The 26,753-nt window shown below is 39.2% G+C and overlaps 1 protein-coding gene across 1 annotated transcript; it reads right to left on the bottom strand.

Annotated features, from left to right (window-relative positions):
• Window positions 1-200: 200 nt before the first annotated feature.
• On the bottom strand, window positions 201-4,736 carry LOC147605322 (uncharacterized). The gene has a single exon (XM_086794273.1). It carries the CDS (start codon window positions 4,280-4,282, stop codon window positions 662-664), a length of 3,621 nt encoding a protein of 1,206 aa, XP_086650399.1. The 5' UTR covers window positions 4,283-4,736; the 3' UTR covers window positions 201-661.
• Window positions 4,737-26,753: the final 22,017 nt, after the last annotated feature.

Genomic DNA, 26,753 nt, shown 5'->3' with positions numbered 1-26,753 from the left:
TCTTCTTGTAATCCCGAGAGGGTCAAAATGTTCACATGCACAGTACCGACATTAAGTACACTGATCCAACGAGAAATACATTAATGAATTGTCCGCATAAAAGTAATATTTTCTTATGTTGTACTTCCATTATCTCTTCCCTTGGGCCAATTGCACATTGAATGAAACATACTACCTTGATATTTGGAAATTGAGTCCAGTTTGGGAAAAGGTGCCAAATATCACTTAACAATAATTTGTGTAAACAATAGCTGCATAGCTTGTGAAGTTGCCAAAAATCAGCCCATGCAACTGGCAAGCAAATTTTTGCTAGGAGTCTTACAACCTTGATCTTTGCTTTCAATGTTGCTCATACAAGTTGGGCACGATACATCAAGTAATTGTAAGGCTTACAACCACCTATTCACACAAATATCTGGCAAGTTATAACCTCTTATGTCAAGCACTTGCAAGGCCTACAACCTTTGCATTTGCCATGGAGAATGTTAGCTTGAAAATAATTTGGCAAAGTTACCCCTTGGGAGCCATGGCCATCCCATGGGAAAATAGTATTTTACATGATAAATGAGTCAATTATAGCATTAACAACCACCATAATAGCACCAACATGACCTTTGATCTTGGGCCTTGCAGCTTGGGCAAGCTCAAACAATGAGTGTGTTTAGTGGCCTCCTTCATGCACCTGCAACTCCTTGAGCTTGGATACTATATTTAGCATTGAGGGCCTCTTGGATGGCTGGTCTTGTACACAATTACAAGCAATCTCAAGGTATCGGAGCATCTCATACTGATCACCAGCATTGCCTCTAAGCCCGGGATCGAGCACCTCTAAAGACCTCTTCTCATTCACAAGCTGCCTCACCCAGCCCACCAAATTGGTATCTTCAAAAAACTCCTTGTCAGTAGGCCTCTTGCTAGTGAGAAGCTCTAGCAAAATCACCCCGAATGAGTATATATCCCCCTTCATAGTACACCTAAAGCTCTGATAATATTCTGGTGGCACATAGCCTGGTGTCCCTGCTAATGTAGTCACACTCAAATGAGTGTCTAATGCACTAATCAACCTTGCCATGCCAAAATCTGACACTCTAGCTTCAAGGTTTTTGTCAAGCAGCACATTGCTTGACTTCATGTCCCTGTGGATTATGTGAGGTATGCAATTGTGATGTAGAAATGATAGTCCCCTTGCCGCCCCGCACGCAATTCGCTTTCTCAAATTCCATGTGAGCTTCTCTTTCTTGTCCTCATCTCCATGTAGCATGTCATCTAAGCTGCCCCCATGCATGTACTCATATACTAGAAGCCTCTCTTCACCCACCTTGCAATAACCCAACAAGGGCACCAAATTTCTATGCTTGATCTTGCCTAGAGTCTCCATCTCTGCTGTGAATTCTCTATCCCCTTGGGAGCTGAATTGCAAGAGCTTCTTGATGGCAACGACCGACCCGTCTTTGAGCTCAGCCTTGTACACCTCACCAAACCCACCTATCCCAACAAGGCTCTCCTGGCTGAACCCATTGGTAGCCTCAATAAGCTGTGCAAATGTGAGCTTTCTCAGAGGCCTCTCAAAAGTGGCCACATTGATGCTCAGGGGCTCCCTCTCTCCTCCCAAGTTCCAGCTGCTGTTTCCATGGCAGGATGTCAATTGAAGATTGGTCAGCATGTTGTCTGTGTCCTTCTGTTTTCCCTTGGCCCTCATCAAAATGCCCCATACAATAAGCATGCAAATAAATGCAACCGAGATGAGGATCCCCAGCACAATGCTGTTCGCCCACGGCAAAGCCACCAGCCGGTTATGTTTGGTACATGCGCCATGGGTGCAGTCCTCTGATGCAATATTGCCTGTTGATGAGCCACATGGTGGCAAGGGCTCACCACATAGGCCTGAATTGTTACCAAAGCCTGCTTCAGGAGCAGTGCTAAGTTGGCCTGTAGAAGGGATCGGGCCCGAAAAATGGTTGTTAGAAACATCAATTTGCACAAGGAAGCTGCAGTTGGCAAGTGGCGAAATGCCGCCTTCAAGCTTGTTGTGAGAAAGATCTAGGACTCCAATGCTTCTGAGATGGCTAAAAGTAGCCGGAATGGCACCAACTAGCTGATTATGCCCCAGACTTAGCATCTGCAATGCAGTGAGATAACCCATGTCCTCTGGTATGTTGCCCTCTAATCTGTTGTAAGAAAGGTCTAGAAATTGTATACTGCTGAGATCTGGGTCATCGTTCAAACTGTCTCCCACATACAGCCTTGATGATATACATGAAGTTCTCAAAGGGGTTGCGGTCAGTGCCTCTTGCGTGATGCTTGCAAACTCCAACAAGCTACCCATGCCTCTGCAATCATTGCCCAAATGTCTTATGAATGCAAACACAACACCGCGGAGGCGAGCCACGGGACCATTCGGATGGCGCCCAAGCCCGGGCGGTATAGGGCCGCTCAAATAGTTGCTGTTAAGATCAACCCACAAAAACTTGCTAGCATTTGCAATCTCAAGAGGGATGTTACCTGAGAGGCTATTGTTGCCCAGTTCAAGTAGAGTTAGCTGCTGCATGCTACCAATGAAGGTTGGGATGTTCCCAGTAAGTTTGTTGTTAGAAAGAGAGAGCCATTCCATTGCAGTGCAGTTTGAGAGCTCAAGTGGTATGGCCCCAGATAACATGTTGTTATTGAGGATTAGTGTTCTAAGTTTGGACATATGTCCTATCTCTTTGGGAATCTCTCCTGTGAACCCATTATACCACATTGACAAGCTCTCCAGGTTTGATAAAAGACCCAGTTCTGGTGGTATAGACCCTTCTAGATAGTTGAAACTGAGGTCCAGCGCCATGAGCTGGCTGCAGTTGGCAAGAGCAGGAGGGACTTCTCCCCGAAAACCATTGTTGGGCACGATCAGTTTCTCCAAGGAAAACGAGGGAGGGCAAATCTCTGAAGGGATAAGCCCACTAAGCTTATTAGACCCCATGTCTAGAACCTTCAAACGGTGGCAGTTTGTGACTGCAATTGGCAGAGGTCCAGTGAATTGGTTGAAAGCAAGAAGCAAGCTCTCCAAGCTCTTCAAATGAATCACAATATCACTAGGAAAGCTGCCAGACAGGTTGTTGTTGGCCAAGTTTAGATACTGAAGGGAATCGCATAAGCTCAAAGAAGATGGTATGGTGCCAGAGATGTTGTTCATGGAGAGATCCACATGCATTATTGTAGAACATGTGGATCCGAGCTCGTCTGGGATAGGTCCAACAAGTTGGTTGTTAGAGAAGTCCAGGATTTTAATACTGGTTAAGCCACCTAATGATGCTGGTATTCTGCCTCCAATCTTGTTGTGAGAGAAATTGAGCTGTTGGAGAGTGCTGCAGCTCTCTATGGGAGGGATCTCTCCAGAGAAAGCATTAGAGGAGAGGTCAATAGATATCATGCTCCCACATTTGCTAAAGATGACATCAGAGATGGGTCCTGAGAGATTGTTGAAGGAGAGGTCTAGGACTTGCAAACTGGGCTCCGATGCTATGTTACTGCATGCATTGCTACAGTCTGTGATCAGGTCATGGGGCAACTCACCTACAAGGTAGTTAGAAGAGAGATGTAGCTCCCGGAGATATGAACACTGGCCTATCCCATAAGGCAAATTTCCATTCAAGCGGTTGTGGGAGAGATCAAGGATCTGGAGGCTACCACATTTAAGGAAAAAGGTCTGTGGGATGGTACCTTTGATGTAATTGTAAGAGAGATCTAGTTCTTGTATGCTGCCACATGTGAGGAGCAAGTCAGGGGGGATTATTCCATCAATGTAGTTGTTGGCAAGGGTGAGGGTTTGGAGGCTGGCACAGCTTGGGCCTAAGCTGAGGTTCCCATGCAGAAAATTACCTGATAGATCAAGAAGCTTCAGCATGTCCAGTGATTGCAAGAGAGAGGGTAGCATGAGGTTCCCTTGAAGGCTTGCATTTCTGAGCTCCAATTTCACCACCCTCTTTGATGATGTGCAGGTTATCCCATACCAGGAGCATGGATCTCCATCAGGGTTTTCTGTCCATGTTGATAATACTCCCTTTGATTGGTCCGGCTTCAGTTGCTGCTTGAACTGCAGCAAGGCTTCCATATCAGCATGATTGCTCCCATATTGCAGCTTCCTTTCTAGCATTAGATGGATACGAGGTGGTGATCCTTTGCATACAGAAATAGAAGCCAATATCATGAAGATTTTAAGGTAGAAGAAGTCAATACTCTTAGTGTCCATGAATCTAAGAATAATGGAGCTAGAATGCATGCAAAATTGGAGGCAGAAATGCATGCAATATTGTAGGTGAGAGGCTGGGGGCACCACCTTATGTTGCTAGAAGCTTGGAGAGTGGATAGGTTACACGAGAATAAGTGAAAGGTGAAAGATTTTGAGAGTGCCTGCAGCTGCTGCTCCTAATTACACTGGAGTAAGGGAGTTGAGATGGAGGCTATCAAGCTGGACAGCAAGGCATCGAAGATTTCAATTTTTTTGGATTAGTAGTACAGTGTGTTGGAAAAGCTTCTGCAATTAGGTTGTGGTTTATAGCTGGGCGAGATGTGAAGATTTGTTAAGGCTAGTTTGGACTTAAAACTGTTATTGCTGTTGGAGTGAGGGTGTTAAGGAACTGATCGACTGGAGAGAGTGATGGATCACCATGCAAAAGGTTACAGACACAACACACACACACACACACAGAGTGAGAGTGAGAGAGGCAAACGTGTCAAGGATGTGCTGGAAAATGGATGCTGGTAGGGGTACAAGCAGCGCGTGGGTTGTGAGAAAAGGCAGGATTGGATGGTAAGCCAGGTAATTTGCAGCTGGCCCACTGACACTGCATATCACCTAAGAGAGCACAACTGGTTACTGCACATACATAGAAATGTTCCATCTCTCTTTTTGTGTGTGTGAGTGTGTGTGAGTGTGTGTGTGTGTGTGTGTCTGCACTTGTAGTAAAAACGCCTTTAAACACTTTTTGTGTGTATGTGTGAGAGAGAGAGAGTGAGAGAGAGAAGGGCTCACGAGTCACAACTGCACGACCTAGAAATGTTAACACTCTCTCTCTCTCCACTTGTGGTTAAAAAAGTGTCCTTTTACCACTGTGTGTGTATGTGTGTGAGAGAGTGAGTGAGAAAGAACAGTCACTAAACCTGGGCAGAGATAATGCGAAGAGAGAGAATCTGTGCGTGGTATTACATCTTAGTCACTACTACACGAGTGCAAGCTGGCCAGTGGCCATCCGCCAACGACGTCTGAGAAGAGAGACTGTACGTTACTACTAGATAAACCTCAGTACAAATACGCCAACCCTGTGACCCACGCGTGATAGCGAGAACTTGAGAGAGAGAGTGTGTTTTACTGCTGGCCTTTGCGCAAGGCCAACCAGAGAGAGAGAGAGAGAGAGAGTTTTACTGCAGGCTTGTGCAAGGCCAACCCAAAGTAGAGAGAAGGGAGAAAGTGCTATTAGATGGACCAGTTACCGTAGTATATAGTGAACCATAGATGTGTGTGCAGAGATGTCTGCTTGTAATTAGCTTACAAGCTAATTGTAAGAGGACAAGCTTGAGTGGGGGATCCCGATCGGGTGGCGGTTGTTGCAAAATCAACATAGCGAGCCTTGTTGATGATGGTGGTGAGCCATGTCGATAACCAAGATGAAAGGCCCATGTCCGGAGTGCGTACTGGTGGGCAAGTTCGCCACATGGAAAAGGAGATTAAGGTGTTTGACACCCCCCTCTCTCTCTCTCTCTCTCACACACACTCTCTCTCTCTCTCCCTCTCTCTGGACTGTTGCTCACCTCATCCCTTAGTACTTCGTTACTGAAAGAGAAAGGGCGCGAGAGCCTCTCTCTCTCTCTCTCTAGTCTCTCTCTTTTTCTCTCTCTCTCACACACACACTCTCTCTCTTTCTCTCTAAACTGTTGCTCACCTCATCCCTTAGTACTTCCTTACTGAAAGAGAGAGGGCGTGAGAAGACAACACCAAGTAAATCCGTAAGAGCTTCACATCATTGTAAATTCTTCATTACTAGCGAGTAATATTATCACCTTCATGTCCCTTTTGGCCATTAAACATGTGCCAAATCTTAAAACCCCTATCAAAAAATGCACATAAATAAATGAAAAATGCACATAAATAATGAAAAATGCCTCCTCGTGACTTCTCCATCCAACGCTCCTTTACATTGCTTAGTACCAAAATCTCCAAGTACCTCATCAAACTAGGTACCTCAAAATCTTGAAAATGTATATCACTACACCAATGCTAAACCTCTAATCCCTCCGGCCTACATTTACTATGTAAAAAAATCTCAAGCCCACGATACATTAACATAGCCTTTGTAAACTCTCTAAATATTACATTACCATATGTACCAAAAAACTAAATGTGTAAATTATATCCCATTTGAGTTTCAAAAGCATCATGATTCTTCGTGGCACCCCCTTCCCCCCCACAATTTGGACTCCAAGTGCTATAGAAGGTTAAGGTTATCCAATGTTGCTACATACTCTGTGAGGTTCACTGGTGAGGTGGTTGTGCCTTAGATGGCTTTGTTCCATTGTGCCCACCAAATATGCTAGGCTACAAAGTTTATGGAAACCTTAGGTATAGATTGCTAGATGATGCACATGTGGTGCATATACTACCATATCAAATGGGGGTAGATTGAGCTAGTGTGACAGTTGTGTTGTTGGAACAACAAAGGTAACCATTTTTCAAGAAAGAGTCTACTCAAGGTTGGGCAATTTATACCTACCCATTAGTGAGCAATTGGTGAATTCATTTACACTTGATTTTCTTTAATGAATTCCCTTGCTGAATTTGATCCCTGGTTTATCTTGCCAAGATGGCAAAATGTGTTGGTCTTTTGCCTCCGCAACCCACACAATGGTGGACCCGAATGACAAACCTCATGGTCCCAGATCGAAGGTAAACATCCACATGACCCATCACCAACTCTATTGTGCTTTTGAGAGTTTCAAAAGGCATTGACATCAAGACTCGTAGAGAGCACCACATCGATTATAAGAGGCAAGGCATTCTACAATGGCAAGCCAATTGCTCACCCACTGCTAGCCTCCCATATGAGCAACCAAGACATTGATCTTTCATGGAAAAAAGCTTCCCAAAGCCTATTTTCGAAGTCAATGAGGAAGATGAAGTGGATGACGTGGGTGCAACATTTTTTAGCAACTACTCGAGTGCCTCAACCCTTATGCAGTAGCTACATCCACTATCCCAACTTCAAATCTTAGGGTCTTTTAAGACATCTACCCTGCCCAGTAGAGACGATGAGTGGGAAAGAAATCCCCCCCACATGTCAAGGATGGGTGTTTGAGATCTCCCCTTTGGACAAGTAGGGGGTTACGTTTGACCTTTAATCTTGACTCGTGTTATACTCAATTGGTTTTTTTAAACTACTATATAGTAGATTTATCCATAGTGTTGTGTGTGAGAGTCCATTGGCAACTACTTTAATAACTACGAAATATGGTTGGTAATTCACTCTTTAATGTAAAGCCATTTTGTGCTTAAATTTTTCTAGTGTGCCAAGCAACCTCACTTTTGAAAGGTGATCTGTTATTTTGTGACAATGTTGAAATCTTCATTAAGATATTCTACTTTAATATTCAAGGGGCACACTTGAGGATTTGAAATGCAGATTGTTTAGCTCCTTTGTAAAACACCATGAGGCTGAGCCCAAGGGCAAAGGGAGGCTTTTTTTCAATCATGTTTGGTCCCTAGGTTTTACAATTATGCCGGATGTTGAAAGGTGGCATCTCACACAATGGATACAAAGTCCACATCAAGCAAGGAAGTGTGTCCATGTCAATATACACATTGTTGGTGAAGACAACTGATAAAAGCAACTTGTGTTGATGTGGTAACTGACAATATGATCAAGCAAAATGGAAAGATGTAGGGGGCGATATGGTTTTCTTTAGAACATGGAGATGCGGCTGTTGTGTGAGGCTTGCACTTGCACATGCACGGCCAAATACACATGCACAAACATGTGCACATGGAGGGAGTTTTAAAAAAAGTACATACATGTGTGACTTTTGAATATATGCATTTTAAACTTTCATGTCCAAAATGACCTATGTATGTATGATATAGTTCATGATAAATGAGCACGATATTAAAAGAAGAAATGTACATGTAGGGGTGAGGGCCTTGCTTAGGAGTGGAGACACCAATAGGGCCACAAAACTGGTGGATGCTTTAACCCTTGAAAAAACATGATTGGGACTTGCGATGTTATGGAGGGGCTGCCCCAAAAAGATGGGCAGCACTAGAGAGTGAGGAAGAGGGTATGGATGATGTAAACATGGAGGCCAAGGGTCTAAGTAAGGTATTTGAGTCTCAGGTTGCAACTGGTGAAGAATTTATGGGAAACCTTTGAATTTTCCTCTATGACTAGAGTTAACGCCCCTAGCAAAAGGAGATCGATGGTGGCAGTGCATGCTGCTTATCTTCCAAGTTGCCTAAGGCACATAGAAAAAGGGGATCGATGGAAATGCATGCTACTTATCTTCCAAGTTACCTAAGGCTTCTATTTTTAAAGATATAAAGGATGAAAAAAATTCCCTATCGAAAACAAAGGCAATGCTGGGGGGGGGGGGGGGGGGGAAGTTGCAAGTGACAACCTTTGGGTAAATCTATGAACCTAAAATTTAAGGTTGATAAGGCTCTTAACAACCTAGAGGAACACATGGAGCTAGGTGTTCTATTGTATTTCATGGTGGTAAAGCCCATGTCAAAAACTTCCTTAAGATCATGGGTTGTGAGAACTCTTGGATTTACTAGCTCTTTGATAGATTTGTAGGCCTTGGAGAAAGGGATTGTATTTGGCCATATGTGATGCCAAGGATACAATCTATGACTTGGTGTGCAAAGGTGGCTACTCGAAAAGTAAGTTATTTGATTTTTCCATGCCATGGTACCCTCCACTTCAACCCTACTTGAACCCAAGGGAGGAACTTCTCTCATTTTTATTGGTGTGGGTGAGAGTCAAAGCTTTGTCAGTGTTCAGAAATCATATTCACAAAATTACAGCAGCTCTTGGTAGGGCGTTATTTGTTCCCAAGGTAGCAATATTTGAGCATGGGACATGATGTGAAAGTGTGCATGCTATGGAGTATGGAGCAATAGATTCTGGAATTGTGGACCTCAACAAGGGTTGGGAGATTGGTACCGTATTTCACCTCTTTCCCCAATGCTTGCTATAAATGCAAAAATAGTCTGATGAAAAAGGAAGTCAAGAAGACAAACACGATAAATATGAAAAAGGAAAAGGTTTTACCAAGTTCCTCCTCCAAGGAAAATAAGGATGAGTGGAAGCCAATTAGAAAGTAAAATGTGGAGAAGGGTGAACACATAAGAGGGTCGGCGGGTCATTGGTTTGCCTTCCCATGATCAAAGGATGTCTCCACAACAAACTACAACATCGGGCAATGGGTCTTTGTGAGAGATGGTGGTTATGATGATATATGATGCATCAATGAAGATAATACTCAAAGAAGCTATGCATCAAGTGACAGGGAAGATCCACTTCCAAAGCAAGAAGTTGTGAGTTGTGACGGAGTCACATGAAGATGAAAAACATAATGTGATGGATACATGTGTAGACTCTCTAGAGGGTTCTATATAGGAGGATACCTCTTGGGAGTCTCATATAAGGAAGGCTATGACCTCCAAGATCACAATCCATTTTGACAAATTCCTTTGGAAGTTTAGGATCCTGGCTAAGCTAATTGACAAGAATGGTGCTATGAAGGTCTTTTTTATGGACAGGAAGGGCTTTTAGAAGAGTCTTTCATAGAAATATGCTCCTTTATAAGGGCAAGAGAAAGAATTAAGGAAGTTATGATGAATAACATCCTTATTATATTGGGCGGTCTTTTTGTGTCATGGTGTTAGCTAGTATGTGGCCCTTGTGTTGTTTGTGAGATGGATACCCAAGTTGTTTTTTAGCACCATAATCTATGGTATAAGACATTCCTAAGGGTTCACTTGTGTATATAATATAAAGTAAAAATACATCCCAAAAATAAAAGAGGTTTACATTTTAAGTGACGTTGAAAGCTCATGCCCACTTGTAATTCTCAAAATTGCAAAACTCTTTTTATGAAACTTAGCCTTAGGTTGTAAATTTAAGGCATGTTGTGGTCCTCAAAGTTTTATCAACTCATTCTGATTTGATGGACCTAAATGTAAGTGATTTCACATGTGCCCACATCCTCGTCATTACTAGTCATGACTTGCGATCATGGTTTTATTTTTAAAGTTTAGCAACCATTCACTAAAATTTAGAACCAATTGTGGAAGAAAAAGGCCCTTTCTACAATAATTTAGAAAACATGTATTACTTTCTTTTTCAAAGATGTGCCCTTATTTTGTGAGAGAACCACACTTTAAAGATACTTTAGCCTTCAAATTTAAGCTTCAGGGTTTCATTGAAAAATGCATGACATCACCTATTTATATAGGTGACCTATTATTTTAATATCATTACTTAATTTTAAAAAAATCTAAAATTGGTTTATCATCTATTAGCTACTAATGTATTTTATTTTGAGTATCATGTTAAAAACTATATCCATATGTAGAAATATACAAAAAATGCATGTATATAGACCTATTTTACATTACCCTCCATACACATGTTCTTAGAGGTAAATGCCCTACTATCTCTACATACATTGAGTCAATGTGGGGAGGAAATGGATGATGGATTGCCTAGCACTAGTGGCTATAAAAATACTAAGTTAATTTGAAGGTACTTGACAAATATAAAAGGTGTAGTCTTGGGTGTCTTGTGATTAATCGCGTACAGACACCATAGGTTTCCTTGCACCTAGATTCACTCTTGCGCACATTTTGGTTGTGTCCTTTTGTACTTCAATCCTACTTACATTTCATCCCAATATTTTTTCATAATCAAGTGATCATTAAAAGGGGGGATATTTTTTATGACTTGTTTGAAGTAGCCAGTGGGATATAAGTTATCCCCCCCGTGCAATTTTCTTTATTATATTAGGCCAATCCATTGGCTACTTGTTTGCAAATAGCTAGTGGGTTATAATGAGTCATTCCCCTTGCAATTTTCTTTATTATATTGAGCCAATTCCCTTTCTAATAGCCACCAATCCATTAGAAATGCACATCAAGAAATAAACCCATGACAGTATAATATTTTCAATAAAATTTTCCTCATTTTAATAAGTAACATTAAGTATAAGATAGAGACTAGTTTTGTGCAATGAAATTGAACCTTAGGTAGATAGGAACAATAAGAGACAATGTAATTAGATACATTTGAAGCTGATACTTGTGTTTATCATAATGAAATTAAACTTTAGGTAGATAGTAACAATAAGAGATAATGTAATTAGATACATTTGAGCTAATACTTATGCTTATTACAATGAATTCACTTAACTATTAATATTCAATATAAAAAGCATGGCTTTCTTTTTTATTTTTCTAATCTAAATTAATTCATAGACATATATTTTCTAGTAAGCTCAAATTAATTTTGAGGTTATGAATTATTTTTAAGTTTTTAGGTTATGCTAACATCCATCGTGATTTATGAGTGAAAAGTAAAAAATGGTCTTAATGATCTTATTTATAATGTCAATGTCACAAGTGAATATTATTTATATTTTTTGAGGTGTTATTATGGAAGGAAATATTACCTTGAAACGAGAATCAATTGTCACATTCTTCTTGTCAACACATTCGACTTTACCCAAAAAAAAAGATAATTTATTTGAAGTCCCTCCTTCTATCATGGAAATATATATTGCCATCCAACGTTTATTCCGATTAGCAAGGAATTGCACATGTATATTGAAAACTTATTGAGCAATGAAAATTCATGTGATTCTCTCTATCTAGTAATAACAAAAAAGGAGCCAAGTCCTAATGCTACTTAGCTTTGTTTTTGGGCCATGAGTTGAGGATGAAGTGTAGAGCTTAATAGACTATTTTTCACTATCATCATGGGGTCAAACAACTTTTTCAAAAGTTATCCTCATGTACAAGTATTAGTAGAAAGTTAAAATAATTCCTTATTTTATCTCTCCAAATCATAACCTTGCATGCTACACTCTTACATGCTGCATTGTCTAGAGCATAACGAGATTTTTTTAATAAAATGATGGGTACCTATCCTCCCTTCAAAAGCAACTTTAGTCTCTCATTATTAAACCATTTGTGAGCGCTTAGATAAAAGGAGGACCTTCCATAGAGAGATTATCACTCTCAATCTATCTCTTCTTTTGGTTAAACTTTTTCACTAGTTTTGGTGATTGATTTTCAATCTATTTATATAATGTTTGTAATCCCAATTGAAGAAACATATGTTTCATATACTATTTTTTCATGAGAAAGTGTTCATATCTCCTCACATGCCCACCCTAGCATGTAAAACCTTTTTTATCACATAATAGTTGACACATTAATATCTTGACAAAAAAGTAAGTCTTTTGATAAAGGTTCAATGGGACTTCTTTTTCAAGATATAGAGTACCCAATTTAAAGGACAAAAAAGGTAAAGTATAATAATGATCCATTTAAGTAGTCGATTTTCATTTCAACCATGTAGAGCTAGGCTAATCATGTAACAAGTTGAGTTGGGGAAAAGTAGTAGGAGTTAATCAAAACACACACATGAATGTATGTGTATGCATACACATGTGCATGAACACACGCACACACATACACACATGCATGTGCATGTTTTTCTTTAATGTTTTATGAATAAGGATTTACATGCCACAAAATGTGTGTGCATGCACTCTCATTAATTTATATGTTCTTCCTTTTATTGATTATAATTGCTCTTGCTTGTTGACAATATGAACAAACATGTCTTCTTGTTTTGAAGACAAAGTTATGTGTTTTCATAAAATACATTAGGAGCTCCAAACCATCAAGAAAATGTTTTATACTTTAGAAATTATTTATCACTTATCATGATCTATGCTGGCCGGCAACCTTTTGTATTTCCCTATGTAAAGGAAATATGGTTTTTTAATTCACCTTATTTAAGTAAAAAAAGTTGAATGCTTATTTTTTCTACATGATATATTGTGCTTATGATTTCTAAAGGTATTGTTATGTGGCACTTCCAAAGGTAAGAGAAATCCTATGTTATACACATCATGATCCATGATAAAGAAACTTTTTTAATCCCTAATAAGAAAACAATATTCATATCATCTTTAACCAAGCACATCCCTTACTTTACTTCTCTCCTTTCCTACTATAAAGACTCAAATACACATGGAGCCTCACTCATTAAATGCCATATGGAAAGATGCAGACTTACACTTTATTCTCTTTTGCCCAAAATTGAATAGAACTTCAAGTATTTTATCAACCCCTATATTAAGATTGAAAATCAGCATAATCCCATACCTTTAAAATATCACTAGCTAGGTGTGGTACTATGATTATGCTAAAAAGCATTGGTGTGACTTCTTTAATGAGTTCTTTGTTATTTTAATTATTAAAGAGAGAATTTATGCTTTCTTTGTGCTCTTAATTTTTTATAAGATAACATTATGTTCTTCAATTTACTGTGTTTGTGTGCCCTTTTGAATTTGTTTACATTGTTGTGAGGAGTTTTCTAAAATGAGTTAAGGAATAATTTTATAAAAAAGAATGATGCAAGGTATGAACGCAAATGCAAAAATGTTTTCTAATAACTTTGACAAACCTTTGAGTTAGCTAAAGGGATACTTGAAGTGTGGAGAATGTATCACAACTAAAATCCACTAACAACATCATTGTGTTGCTAAAATAACATTTTTTTTCTTTGTGTTAAAACACCCCCGATTGAACTCATTAATGTGCTCTACACTATAACCTTACAAAGAAAAGGCTACATGTGTGTGTGTGTGTGTGTGCATGTGTGCGTGTGCACGCATGTGCACGTCTGCATGCATATACATACATACATGCATACACACACACACACACGTGCGCGCACATGTGAGTGTGTGTACGTGCATGTATGTATATGTATATGTATGTAGCCAAAGCCTTTGTTGTTAAGGTCCCACCAAAGCCTGCACCCTCTAACTTTAAAAGATTCCAACCTTGAGAAATACTTCAAACTTTCCTCCCCCAAAGAGACAGTAAGGCCCAAATCAGAATCAGGATACTGGGAGATTCAGAAGTGAAGGAAGACCCTTCCCATAGAACACTTTCTCAGGAGCCCCACCTCTTTCAAGGATTCAGAGGGATGAGCTCAGAAGTGAGAACCGGTGTTTTGGGGATGTCAGGGTTTTGGTCACCAGCTGAAAGATTGCCTGACTCCTGCCATGTCAAGGGGACAGGGAAGGCAAGGACTGAGAGTGCAGAGACCAGCCCCTTCCTACTATCAGTCACATCTTGTCAAAATGAGGGCAATCCAAGGAGAACTCCAGCAGCTCAGCCATCTGCCTTTGTCCAGAGTAGCCTCAGAACTCCTTCCCAGAACTGGGGCAACCAAAGCCTCAGACTGCAGCAGCCAGAGCAGTCACAATAGGCAGAAGTAGTGGAAGAGGAAAGAGAACAGATTTATGCAGCAACTAAAAACCAAGGGTCAAATCGCCAATTCTCCGTCATCCATACTCCAGCTGAGTATCATGGTAAGCCTTTTAAGCTTTTGATTGATTCAGGTAGTACTCATTCTTTCATTTCCCTAGGATGCTTGCGTAAGCTAGTCTTAGAACAGAAATCAGGGAAACCTATGCAAGTTGAATTGGCCAGTGGGAAGATTCTTTTCACTCACCTTGAGACAGATCGTATTGAGTTCAATCTAGATGGGAATTTAACTGACTGTCAGTTCAGAGTTATACCTTTGGGAGTTTTGGGGTGCGCCAGTTCTCTTTCAGAAAAAGAAAGATGGAACGCTAATACTCTGTGTGGACTACAGAGGTCTCAATCAGCTTTGACAGTTAAGAATAATTATCCTATCCCCAGAATTGATGAGCTTCTAGACAGGCTAAGTGGAGCCTAGATCTTCACAAAGATAAATCTCAAATCAGGGTATTATCAGATCAGGATTAATGAGCAAGATATCCCGAAGACAGCCATCAATACTCGGTATGGGCATTATGAATTCACTGTCATGCTGTTTGGATTGACAAATGCCCCAGCTACATTCAATCACCTAATGCAGGACATTCTCAGAGAATACTTGGATGATTTTGTTCTTGTTTTCTTTGATGATATTTTGATTTACTCAAAGAATGCAGCTGACCACCATGAAGCTCATGTTAGAAAAGTTCTTGAGATTCTAAGAAAGCACCAACTCTTTGCAAAAAGAGCAAATGCACTTTCTCTGCCGACCATGTTGAATACTTGGGCTTTCTGGTATCCAAAGATGGAATTTCTCTAGATTCCACAAAAGTCCAAGCAGTCATAGATTGGCTTGAACCAAAGACAGTGAAAGAAGTTAGAGGATTCTTGGGATTGACTGGTTGGTATAGAATTTTTATACCAAAGTATGCTCTCATAGCTTCCCCCCTGACTAATCTTCTCAAGAAGAATATCCCATTTCAATGGTCTGCTAGGTGCCTGAGTGCTTTTGATAAGCTGAAGACTGCCTTGGTAACCAATCCCATTCTAAAGTTGCCAGATTTCTCTCTACCCTTTGAGGTAGTAAGTGATGCGAGTGGTTGCCCTGGGAGGTGCACTCATGCAGGAAGGTCATGCAATGGCCTATGAATCCCGAAAACTCAGAACGCATGAGAGAAATTATGCTGTCCATGACCTAGAACTACTTTCAGTAGTATATGCCCTGAAGTTGTGGAGACATTTCCTACTGGGTCAAAGATTCACTTTGATGTGACAGATCATCAGAGCTTAAAGTGGATCTTCACTCAGAAGGATCTCAACATGCGCCAAAGAAGGTGGATGTAGATCCTGCAGGAATTTGATTTTGAAATCAAGTATCGCCCAGGCAAAGAAAATGTGGTAGCAGATGCCCTCAGCAGAAAAGCCTCCTTGCTTGCAATTACTGTAGTATCAAATCCTTTGATTATTGAAACAAGAGAGAAGATCATGCAGGATAGATTCTTTGGCCCTATTGCTACCCTACTTATGCAGGAAAGCAAAGGAGTTGAACCGAGTTCAAGGGTACAGCCTGGATGATGGAATTATGTATTATAATCCAGGCTATGCATTCCCAATGATGAGGGAACTAAGGGTCAAATTCTGAATGAAGCCCATGACAACCTTATTGCAGGACATCTAGGTTTCATTAAAACCTACATGTCTGTGAAGAAAAGCTTCTTTTGGCCTGGTCTAAAAAAAGATGTACTTAATCATGTACCTCAATGTCTGACCTGTCAAAAAGTCAAGGCCGAGAGAGTAAAAATACTTGGGAAGTTACATCCATTAGACATCCCCCAGATGAAGTGGAAATGTATCAGTATGGATTTTATTACTGGATTACCTTCAGTGCAATCAAGTTACAACTCCATCTTTGTGGTAGTTTTGATAGACTAACCAAAGTTGCCCATCTAATTCTAGTAAAAGAAACCTACACTATAGATGTGGCTAGAGTGTTCCTCAAGGAAATCTTCAGATTGCATGGCCTACCCAGGAGAATAGTAAGTGATCGAGTCCCAAGTTCACGTCAAGATTCTGGACTGCATTTTTTTGAAGCAGTAGGAACTTTCTTGGATCTCAGCATAGCTTACCACCCTGAGACCGATGGTCAAATTGAAAGGGTAAACCAAGTAATCAAAGATATACTTTGGTCATGCTGTGTGGTAGGGAACCCAAGAAGTGGCTAAGCTATTCACACCTAGTCGAGTTTGCCTACAATGCTTGTTATCACCGAAGTATTGGGATGAGCCCTTTCAAAGCTCTGTATGGACAAGATTGCTTAACTCCATTAACTTGGTCCGACCCATTGATTAGGGTCGAGATGTCTAGATAGATGCTTGAAGACATGGAGCAGCAGATGTAGTCAATTCGCAAAGATATAAAAGCTACCCAGGATAGACAGAAGCAGTATGCAGATAAGAAGAGGACAGACAGAAAATTTGAAGAAGCAGATATGGTCTTCATTTGAGTATGCCCCAAAAGAAGTTCTCTATGTCTTGGGAAGTACAAGAAGTTATCCCAGTTATTGTGGACCATATCTGATTACAAAGAAAGTAGGTGACTTAGCCTACGAGCTTCTTCTGCCTCCTCAACTTAAAGTACATAATGTATTTCATGTCAGCCTTCTTAAAAAGTATATACCAAGCCCGAATCATGTGCTTGATGAGATGAAATCTTAACTTCTTTAACCCAAGGGAAGATGGAACTCCAACCTAAAGAATTCCTTGTTGATGTTCGAGAAAAAGTACTTAGGAATAGAATTCTAAGAGAATTATTGGTTAAATGGAAGTTCTATCCTTTTGAAGATTCCACCTGGGAGAAAGAAGCCGAACTGTTGCGGGATTACCCCCAATTTGCGAGATGAGGACATCTCGTGTATTTTTCAAGTGGGAGAGTGTGTAAGATTCCTCCCCAGCCCCTCAAGATGTCCAGTATCTTCCCTTGTAATCAATTCCCTCTTTAGAATAATAAAAGATCTTATTTCTACCTATTTTGGCTTAGAGAGAGAAAATGTTCTCGAGAGAGGTTATTCAAATTTTAGATATTTTTGGATGGAAAAATATCTCTTCTTATTAAAATAAATTCCCCCGAATCATGTGCTTGATGAGATGAAATCTTAACTTCTTCAACCCAAGGGCAGATGGAACTCCAACTTGAAGAAATCCTTGATGTTCGAGAAAAAGTTCTCAGGAATAGAATTCTGAGAGAATTATTGGTTAAATGGAGGTTCTATCCTTTTGAAGATGCCACTCGGGAGAAAGAAGCTAAACTGTTGCGAGATTACCCCCAGTTTGTGAGATGAGGACATCTCGCATTTTTCAAGTGGGAGAGTGTGTAAGATTCCTCCCCAGCCCCTCAAGATGTCCAGTATCTTTCCTTGTAATCAATTCCCTCTTTAGAATAATAAAAGATCTTGTTTCTACCTATACTTTGGCTTAGAGAGAGAAAATATTCTCGAGAGAGGTTATTTAAATTTTAGATATTTTTGGATGGAAAAATATCTCTTCTTTTTAAAATAAATTCCCCCGAAACAGAAGTTCAAATAGATTTTCAGAAGGTGCATTAAAAATAAGTTATAATCTGTTCAAAAGGCCTTATCCTAAGGGTCCAAATTTTTTGAAAATTTTAAATTAAGGTTCTGAGAGGCCAATCAGATTCATCCAAATGTATGGAGGAGATAAATTAAAGAAATAAAGAAAATCCCCCCAAAAATGAGTACTCACATAAGATGAAGAGTGGACTAAGGACCAACAAAGGAAATACTAAAAAAATGAATTTTTGACACCTCAAAGTGGGGATTACCCCTCATGAAGGAGGCGCCTATTTCACATGTGTGGTGGAGTTTTAAATTCTCAAATACTTTGCTCGGACTTGATGGTTTTGGAGTTCTTTGGTGCTTACTTGCTTCCATGGTTGCCTCAGGTTCTAGTACTTGGGTTGTGGCTGCCTCTTCATATCTTGTTTCTTCAGCTTGTACGAGTGTTGCTGGTTCTGGAGCTGTTTCTATTGGTGTGTCTGCCAGACTAGAATCCTTGAGAGAGAAGACAAGTCGATAAATATAAGTTGGGCAGGGCTTGTTGGAGGAGTAGGTTGTTGTTGTGATTCTTGTGTTATCTGACTAAGAATATTTTCCTTTAGTGCCTCTTGGAATGTACGGATTTTGATGGCCACTTCTTCCTCTAGTCTCTATGACTCAGCTGGCTGCAACATCGGTGATTACCCCCTGGTCTGGCCCGTGAAAGCGCAAGAATTTTCCCATGAAATATTCCGGCTGTAAAAGGCTCAAGCATGAAAGGATTTGGCATGAAAGTCTTAGGCGGCGTGAAATGCTCAGGCATGAAAGGCTCTGGCTGTGAGTGACAGCGCACAAATTGTTCCACAAAATACTCTGGCCATGGGACCAAACTGAAGCTGAAAGCCTCTAGATCCCAATTGGGCTTGGTTGGAGGCCTCCCTCACCTATAAATACACCCCCATTCCTTTGTATTTTCATTCTAGTGTATTCTCATGTTGGTGTTAAGTTCATTTTACTGTATTTCCATCATCCCTCTTCCTTGCCTCTCTATTGTGAAGCTTTGGTGCTTCACTAAATCTCTCTTCTCTTGAAGGCTAATCCTCTCTTAGTGGTCTAGCCTCTTCTCTTGAAGGTGAACCCTCTCTTGAAGGCAAGCTTCCTCTCTTGAAGGTGAACCCTCTCTTGAAGGCAAGCTGCCTCTCTTGTGATGAAGGCTACCTTTCTCTTGAAGACTACCCTCTTCTCTTGGTGGCTAGGCCTCTTCCTTGAGGGCTACACATCTACTTGCAAGATAAAGAATCAAGCTCACACCAAGGGTAAGCCTAAACAATGATGCTTATACTATCTTCTTCTCCTCTACATGCTTTGAAAGCATGAAGATGCATGATTCTCTTCTTGAAGTCTTGTTTTATGGATTAAGTAGATGATTAATCTCTTTCTTAAGCATTAGGAGATCTTCTTTTCTCTTCCATATGTTTTGAAAGCTCTCTAATCCATGGTTCTTCTCTTAAACCATATGGAGTTGGTTTATATGCTAATGTTTAATACCTATGGTCATGATTTATGATTAATACTCATTTTTAGAATGAAGATAATCTTTCTTTTTGGTTATGCATCCATGAAGGATGAATCTCCTTCTTCTCTTCTCTTCCACATGCTTGGAAGCATGTTATTTTCATGGTTATCTCTTTAAACCATGCTTTCTAAATCAAGTAGATGATTAATGGTAAAGATGTTAACCCTCATGCTTAATAATTTATTTTAAGGGTTATAATGATGTTAAATAAAAGATATGTTTATGCATAAATATTCTAAATGCTAAAAGAAGGATTTTCATTATATTTTTATGTATACACTCTTAGTACGTGTATACATAAATGTTTAAATGTTAAAAAGTGGAATTTTTACCATATTAGTTACATAGATAATGCGGGGAAGCTATGGCAAAATTTTTAGAAGTATATTTTATGCATAATAATTTTTTATGCTAAAAGTGAAATTTTGAGCATTCTCATTCCATAGAAAATGCGGGGAAGCTATGGCAAAAATTTTGAGCATTCTCATTCCATAGAAAATGAGGGGAAGCTATGGTAAAAATTTTATCATTAGAAAATGAATTTAAATTTATGCATGATTAATTTTATGCTAAAAGTGGAGTTTTGAGCATTATTCATTTGCCAGAAACATAAAGAAGGTTATGCACAAATTTTTCTAGATTCATTCAATTTATGGGAATCATGAAAAGATTCACATAAATTTTTCCTTTCATCAAAAGTGGACTTTTGAGTATATTATATTTTAGAAATTACAAGAAGGTTATGTACAATTCTTCTCTAATTTTCAAATGGGATTATGAATATAATTCATTTAGATAAAAATGAATTAGTATGTGTGCATAAATATTTTATGCTGAAAGAGGAATTATGGGTATAATTGATTTTGTAAATCCCATAAGGATGTATGCATAAATCTTTTATTCAAAAAGAGGAATATTGAGCATATTTTATTTTTTGGAAAATTAAGAAAATATTCATAAGAATGCATCGAGAAAACATGGATAAATTTTGAATCAGAAAGAGGAATCACCAACATATTTAACTTTTGGAATTATGAAGTATACGTCTAGATTCTTGAAAAATAGAATCTTAAGTACGTTTTGAATAGGAAAAAGGTGAGTGGAAACTCTTATCGGAATTATTGGTTAAATCAAGAATTCCACCATAATCAGATTTAATGATTTATGGGACAAGGAAATTACAAAAAGGTTTTCTACGATGATTAGACTGATTGAAAAAACTGATAAAGAATCTAATCTAACCCGTATTTCGTCTCTTGGTTATGTTTTTGTGACGGGAAAAGGATTTTCCAGAAAAAGACCAGAAACATGCATAGTTGGATGAATGTAAATTTTTTAGATTGACTTATTCCAAGATTTCATGGGAAAGGATTATGGAATTCTTGAAAGGATCGAGGATCCAAAAGTGAATTCAATTTTCCTAAAAGAATAAAACCTTGTAATAACTGTAATGACAATATGATAAAAGATCTACTTTTAAGATTAAATCTAAACTATGAATTTAAATCATAATTTTAACCATAATCATAAAACCTTGTAATGACTGTAATGACAATATGATAAAAGATCTACTTTTAAGATTAAATCTAAACTATGAATTTAAATCATAATTTTAATCATAATCATAAACTTAATTATGCTTATCCCACTAGATTAAGCTAATTCCATTATTCCTCTTTTCCCAATTTGATAGGATAATCTATTTCTCATTTAGAGTCAATTAAAGTAGTTTTTAACTACTTATAAATAATCTAAAAGAAATAACCATTATTTTGTTAACACAAAATCATGAAAATATCATTTTCTTAATCTCTAGCTTGTCAAGCCTAGAGTTTGGTTTAGAAATAAGAATTTATCAATGATAAGCATTCTTTTGCTAAAGAATTAGCCATAGAGATGACTATCCTTTTTGAGAGAGAGATATACATAAGAAAGCATTCTAAAAAATCATAATGATTAATTTTCTCTTAATTAAACATTAAGATTCTTAGGGAAAGCTTGATTTGAATTAAAACAATCATTTAGAAAACTTCTCAAGCTTGAGAGGGGTTGAGAAGAGAAGTCATTTGAGGAAATTAACAAAAACCATAAAAATCCATTCTTACATGAAGGATTAGCTCGTTTTTTTCTCTAGAAGTGAAGCCCCTAACCAATCAATTAGTTAACAAGAGGAGAAGAGAATTCCAAGAGTTGTTGGAGAGAGAGAGAGAAGCTCCAAGCTCCCCAAAAGTAGAGAAAAATTAAGGGATAATAGAAAATATGATTATTTTAATATAATACTGGCATGGTATAGCTCACAGATGAGAATACAAAGGAATGAGGGTCTATTTATCGGTGAGGGAGGCCTCTAACCAAGTCCAACTGGGCTTTAGAGCTTTTTAGCTTCAGGTTGACTCAATTTGGACGAGATTTGGACCAATTTGGCTCCCTTTTTTATCCAGTTTGGTCCAAGAGAGAGGAGAGAGAAAATATCCCATTTTTTGGATTAAAAAACTCAAGTAATCATAAGAAAAAAGGTTCCTCCTTGAGGTGGCATTCTCTCCTTACTGAGGTGTCAAAAATGCATCATTTCCTCTAAATATCTCATTTTTTAAATCAATATCTCTTAATTTTTAACTAATAAACCTTGTACTCAGTCAACTCTTCATCTTATGTGAGCATTTATTCATTTTTGGGTATTTTATTTTATTCTTTGGATTTATCTCATCGCAACACTTGGATGAATCCTATTGGCCCATAGGAACCTTAATTGGAACATAATCTAGAAATTTCTGAAAATCTAGACCCTTAGGCTAAGGTCCCTTATATCACTTTTAATTGATTCCTAATGCACATTGGAGAATTTATTTTGAACTTTTGTTTCAGAAAAATATATTTTAGATATTAGGAGAATTTTTATATCCAAAAATATCTCAATATTGAATTACCTCTCTCTAGAATTTTTATTCTCTCTAGGCAAAAACAAGGAAAAACAATATTTTCTTGCATTCAGAAATGGGGAATGATTACAGGGGATTGAGGTAAAAGTTTATTCATTATTCAAGGTTGAGGAGGAATCTTACAACAATACTCCACCAGTGCTTAAACTTATGTGAATCTTCCTTATATCACCCTTTTGGCATTCTAAAACTATGCCATAATATCTACAAACATTTAGAATCCATGTTAACCAATGCCCTCTACACTTTTGATAAAACACATATTGAATATCCTAACATTAAGGACATTGATAAGTATCATGCAAAGACATTATAAAGTTATACATTATGAGATATTGGCCACCCAAGGCCTTAGTTAAGTAAGTTTTGGGCGCCCAAGTGTGAATAAGGGCCAAATATATATAAGGCATTTTCTCATAATGAATAGACACAATCCCCCTTTGTGCTATTGAGAGCTCTTCTTTGTGTCTTGAGAGAAATCGAGAGAGAGCATTCTAGCACTTGTGCCTCTTCTATGCTTGTATGTTTCAAGCTTGTGTTGGAGAGTGAGAGAGAGTGATTGCCTTATGCGAAGGTATGAGTGCCTCTACGGTGACAGCGTGGAGGTGGAGCTTGGAGTTTTGGAGCTTAACAAGTGAGCCTGGAGGCCTCAAGGGACTCAAGTTTGAAGCATTGGTAAGTGCCCTACGATAGTTGTGTTCTATTTCTCTTCCCTTAGGTGAATGCATTGAGTTCCCTCTTGGAGGTGTGGTAGCCCATAACACACGCACACACACACACACACAGATAGACAAAACACCACAAGAGCATAACACTATATACTAAAATGCTGAAAAGAATGATACAAGAGAGACTGTGCTCCAATAGAGAGTATGTCATACACCAGCGAATGTGCTACAAGAGAGTATGTGATACACCAGTGCATGTGCTACTAGCCAGAATGTCCTCTATGCTAGAATGTGTTGCACGGTTTAGAGAGTGCTCCTCTTAACTCCTCCTTGGGTGTCCTCCTCCTCGAAGTCCCAACCCTCATCATGTTGTATAGAGGGGAGATCTTTCATTGGGAAAAGGGGAGATGGTGCTCAAGAGGATCGCGCCTTGCCTTGGGAAAGGGAGTGGGGTATTGCCTCCATGAGTACAATCAGAGTTGGCCATGCATGTCATTAGTTCCATTGGGAGTAGAAGGACCCAATGGGTCAGAGATGTTGGAGGGCATCGGGGCAGTGACGGTGATCAGAGATGTCGAAGGGCATCGGCCAATGATGGTGATTAGAGATGTTTATCGGCGGTCGAAGATGTCAAAGGGCACCGATGGTGATGGTGGTCGGAGCGGTCGGAGGTGATAGTGGGAGGCTCTTGGTGGAGTGTGGAGGACATGGCTTCCTGTCCACACTAGGCTTCCACTTCCTGTCATCGTAGCTCTTCATTCTCTTTTTGCAGTTCTTCAGTCATACTGCCCTCGCCTCTGTTGCTTCCTGCCTCTTTTTTAGCTCCACTCAAGGCTGGTGCATCTGGAGCCTTTCCTGATTCCGAGCTCGAGGATGGAGCTGGATTCGGATATCTCAAGCCTCCATCCAGATTCTTGTCTCCTAGCTAATGTGAGGGATTATTTGTTTCCAGGCACGTGTGGGTGCTTCTATTACTGATTTTAACTTCTCCAAGTAAGCCCCCCACAACTCCTTGAGGTCTTCCACTGCATGATTTTCCCACTATTCCATCTTCTCCACCTCCAGCTCATACACTTATGGATACTCCTCGGCATCCAGTATTGTCATGCGCACCTCTACCTTTACCAATTCCACTTTATCTTTGTTCGCCTTGTTCTGTACATCCGTTATGATCCTCAGGTGCTCCTTCTAGATCAAGGTGACATGTGCTTCCATGCTTGCTTGCCTTACTATGGTCTTGTTCAAATCATCCTACATCTATAGGGCTTCTTGGTCCCTTTTAGCCATGTTTCAAGAAGTTGGTGGGGAGTTTGATTTTTCTCACTAACACTAGACTTGATATCAGCTTCACAGTTGGTGTGTTAAGCAAGTTTTCCAACAAGCCATGAGAGAGTCATTGGAAGGAAGGGATGAGGGTACTTAGGCACATCAGAGGTACTCTTGAGTATGGCATCACTTACAGTATGGGTGACACTCTGACACATTATTGTGATGTAGATTGGGTAGGAGATTGTGATTCTAGGAAATCAGTTTTTGGATATTGTTTTTCGCTTGGTTCTAGTGCTTTCTCTTGGACCAGCAAAAAGCAACCTACAATGGCACTTTCTTCCACACACAGAGGCTGAGTAAAAGGAAGCTTGCTTTGCTACATGTGAGGTAGTATGGCTGAGGAGAATCTTGATTGACATGGGAGTTCACATTAGGGAGACTACAGTCTTGTGGTGCGACAATCAAAGTTGCATGTCTATATCCAAGAACCCTATGTTTCATGCTCGCACACGAAGCACATTGAGATTCAGTATCATTATGTGAGAGAGCTGATAGAGGATGAGATAGTGGAGCTGGTGTTAATCCCATTTTGGATTAACAAACATGATCCTCAATTGAGGACATTAATAAGTGTCATGAAACGGCAACATAAAAGTTGTACATTATGAGATATTGGCCACCCAAGGCCTAGTAAGTGAGTTTTGGGTGCCCAAGTGTGAATAAGGGCCAATTGTATATAAGGCCTAGTAAGTGAGTTTTGGGCGCCCAAGTGTGAATAAGGGCCAATTGTATATAAGGCATTTTCTCATAATGTAAAGACACAATTTCCTTTGTGCTATTGAGAGCTCTCCCTTTGTGTCTTGAGCAAGATTGAAGGAGTGAGAGCATTCTACCATTGTGCCTCTTTCATGCTTGTGTGAGAGAGTGAGAGAGAGAGAGAGTGATTGACCTATGCGGCGACAGTGTTAGCAACTCCACGGTGACAGTGTGGAGGTAGAGCTTGGAGTTTGGAGCTTAACAAGCGAGCTTGGAGGCCTCAACGGACTCAAGATCAAAGCATTGTATAAGTACCCTACGACAGTGAATGTGTAGAGTTCCCTCTTGGAGGTGTGGTAGTAGCCCATAATATTTTTGGTGCCATTGCCAAAGGAAACACCTTTGTTTCTGTAAGATTCCTCCCTAGCCTCTCAAGAAGTCCAGTATCTTCCCCTGTAATCAAATCCCTCTTTAGAAATATAAAAGATCTTGTTTCTACCTGTTTTGGCCTAGAGAGAGAAAATCTTCTAGAGAGAGATGATTCAGTTTTTAAATATTTTTGGATGGAAAAATATCTCATCTTATTAAAATAAATTTCCCCGAAATAGAAGTTCAAAAAGAACTTCAGAAGGTGCTTTATAAATAAATTATAATATGTTCAAAAGGCCTTAACCTAAGGGTCCAGATTTTTTTGAAAATTTTAAATTAAGGTTCCTATGGACCAATAAGATTAATCCAAATGTAGGGAGGAGGTAGATTGAAGAAATAAATAAAATCCCCCAAAAAATAAGTCAATACTCACATAAGATGAAGAGTGGACTAAGGACCAAAGGAAATACTTAAAAAAATGAATTTTTGACACCTTAGAGTGGGGATTCCCCCTCATGAAGTAGGTGCCTTTTTCCCATCATTGCTTTTGAATTTTAAATCAATAAAATCAAATATTTCATCTCCCCTCTCTCCTAATTCAAAATTGGATCTAAAAAGTGAACTAAACTGACCCAAAAATGGTCAAAAATTGACCAAACTGATATGGAAAATTCTAGAATCAGTTTGCTTGGTTAGAAGCTCACTTTTTCCTATAAATAGAATCAGTTTGCTTGGTTCGAAGCTCACTTTTTCCTATAAATAGAAGCCTCTCCCTTTGTAGAAGCTTAATAGTGTTTTATGCACTGTTACTCTACTCCTCCCCAGAGCCAAAAACAGGGAATTTATTGATAATTCATTAGTTTTTGACCATTTCCTCTTCAAAAGAATTGGTGGCCACTCTTGTTGGCAAACAAGAGTAGATCCCTCAAACCATCAAGCCAAAGGAAAGCGCTCACAAAAATTCATGTAAGCTAGAAATCCTACTTTTTCTTTATTCCATTTGATGGTTTTTTGATTTTTGTTTTCTTTAAAAATAAAAAATGATGTTATGCCTTGT

This window comes from Cibotium barometz, chromosome 60, assembly GCF_041138505.1.
Source record: "Cibotium barometz isolate CiBa-2024 chromosome 60, ASM4113850v1, whole genome shotgun sequence".
NCBI lineage: Eukaryota > Viridiplantae > Streptophyta > Polypodiopsida > Cyatheales > Cibotiaceae > Cibotium > Cibotium barometz.
The sequence above is the reverse complement of the archived record's forward strand: the minus strand, read 5'-3'. Positions and strand labels throughout refer to the sequence as shown.

Coding starts and splice junctions, on each gene's coding strand:
- LOC147605322 (XM_086794273.1), bottom strand. CDS start 4,282: ATGCATTTCTGCCTCCAATTTTGCATGCATTCTAGCTCCATTATTCTT.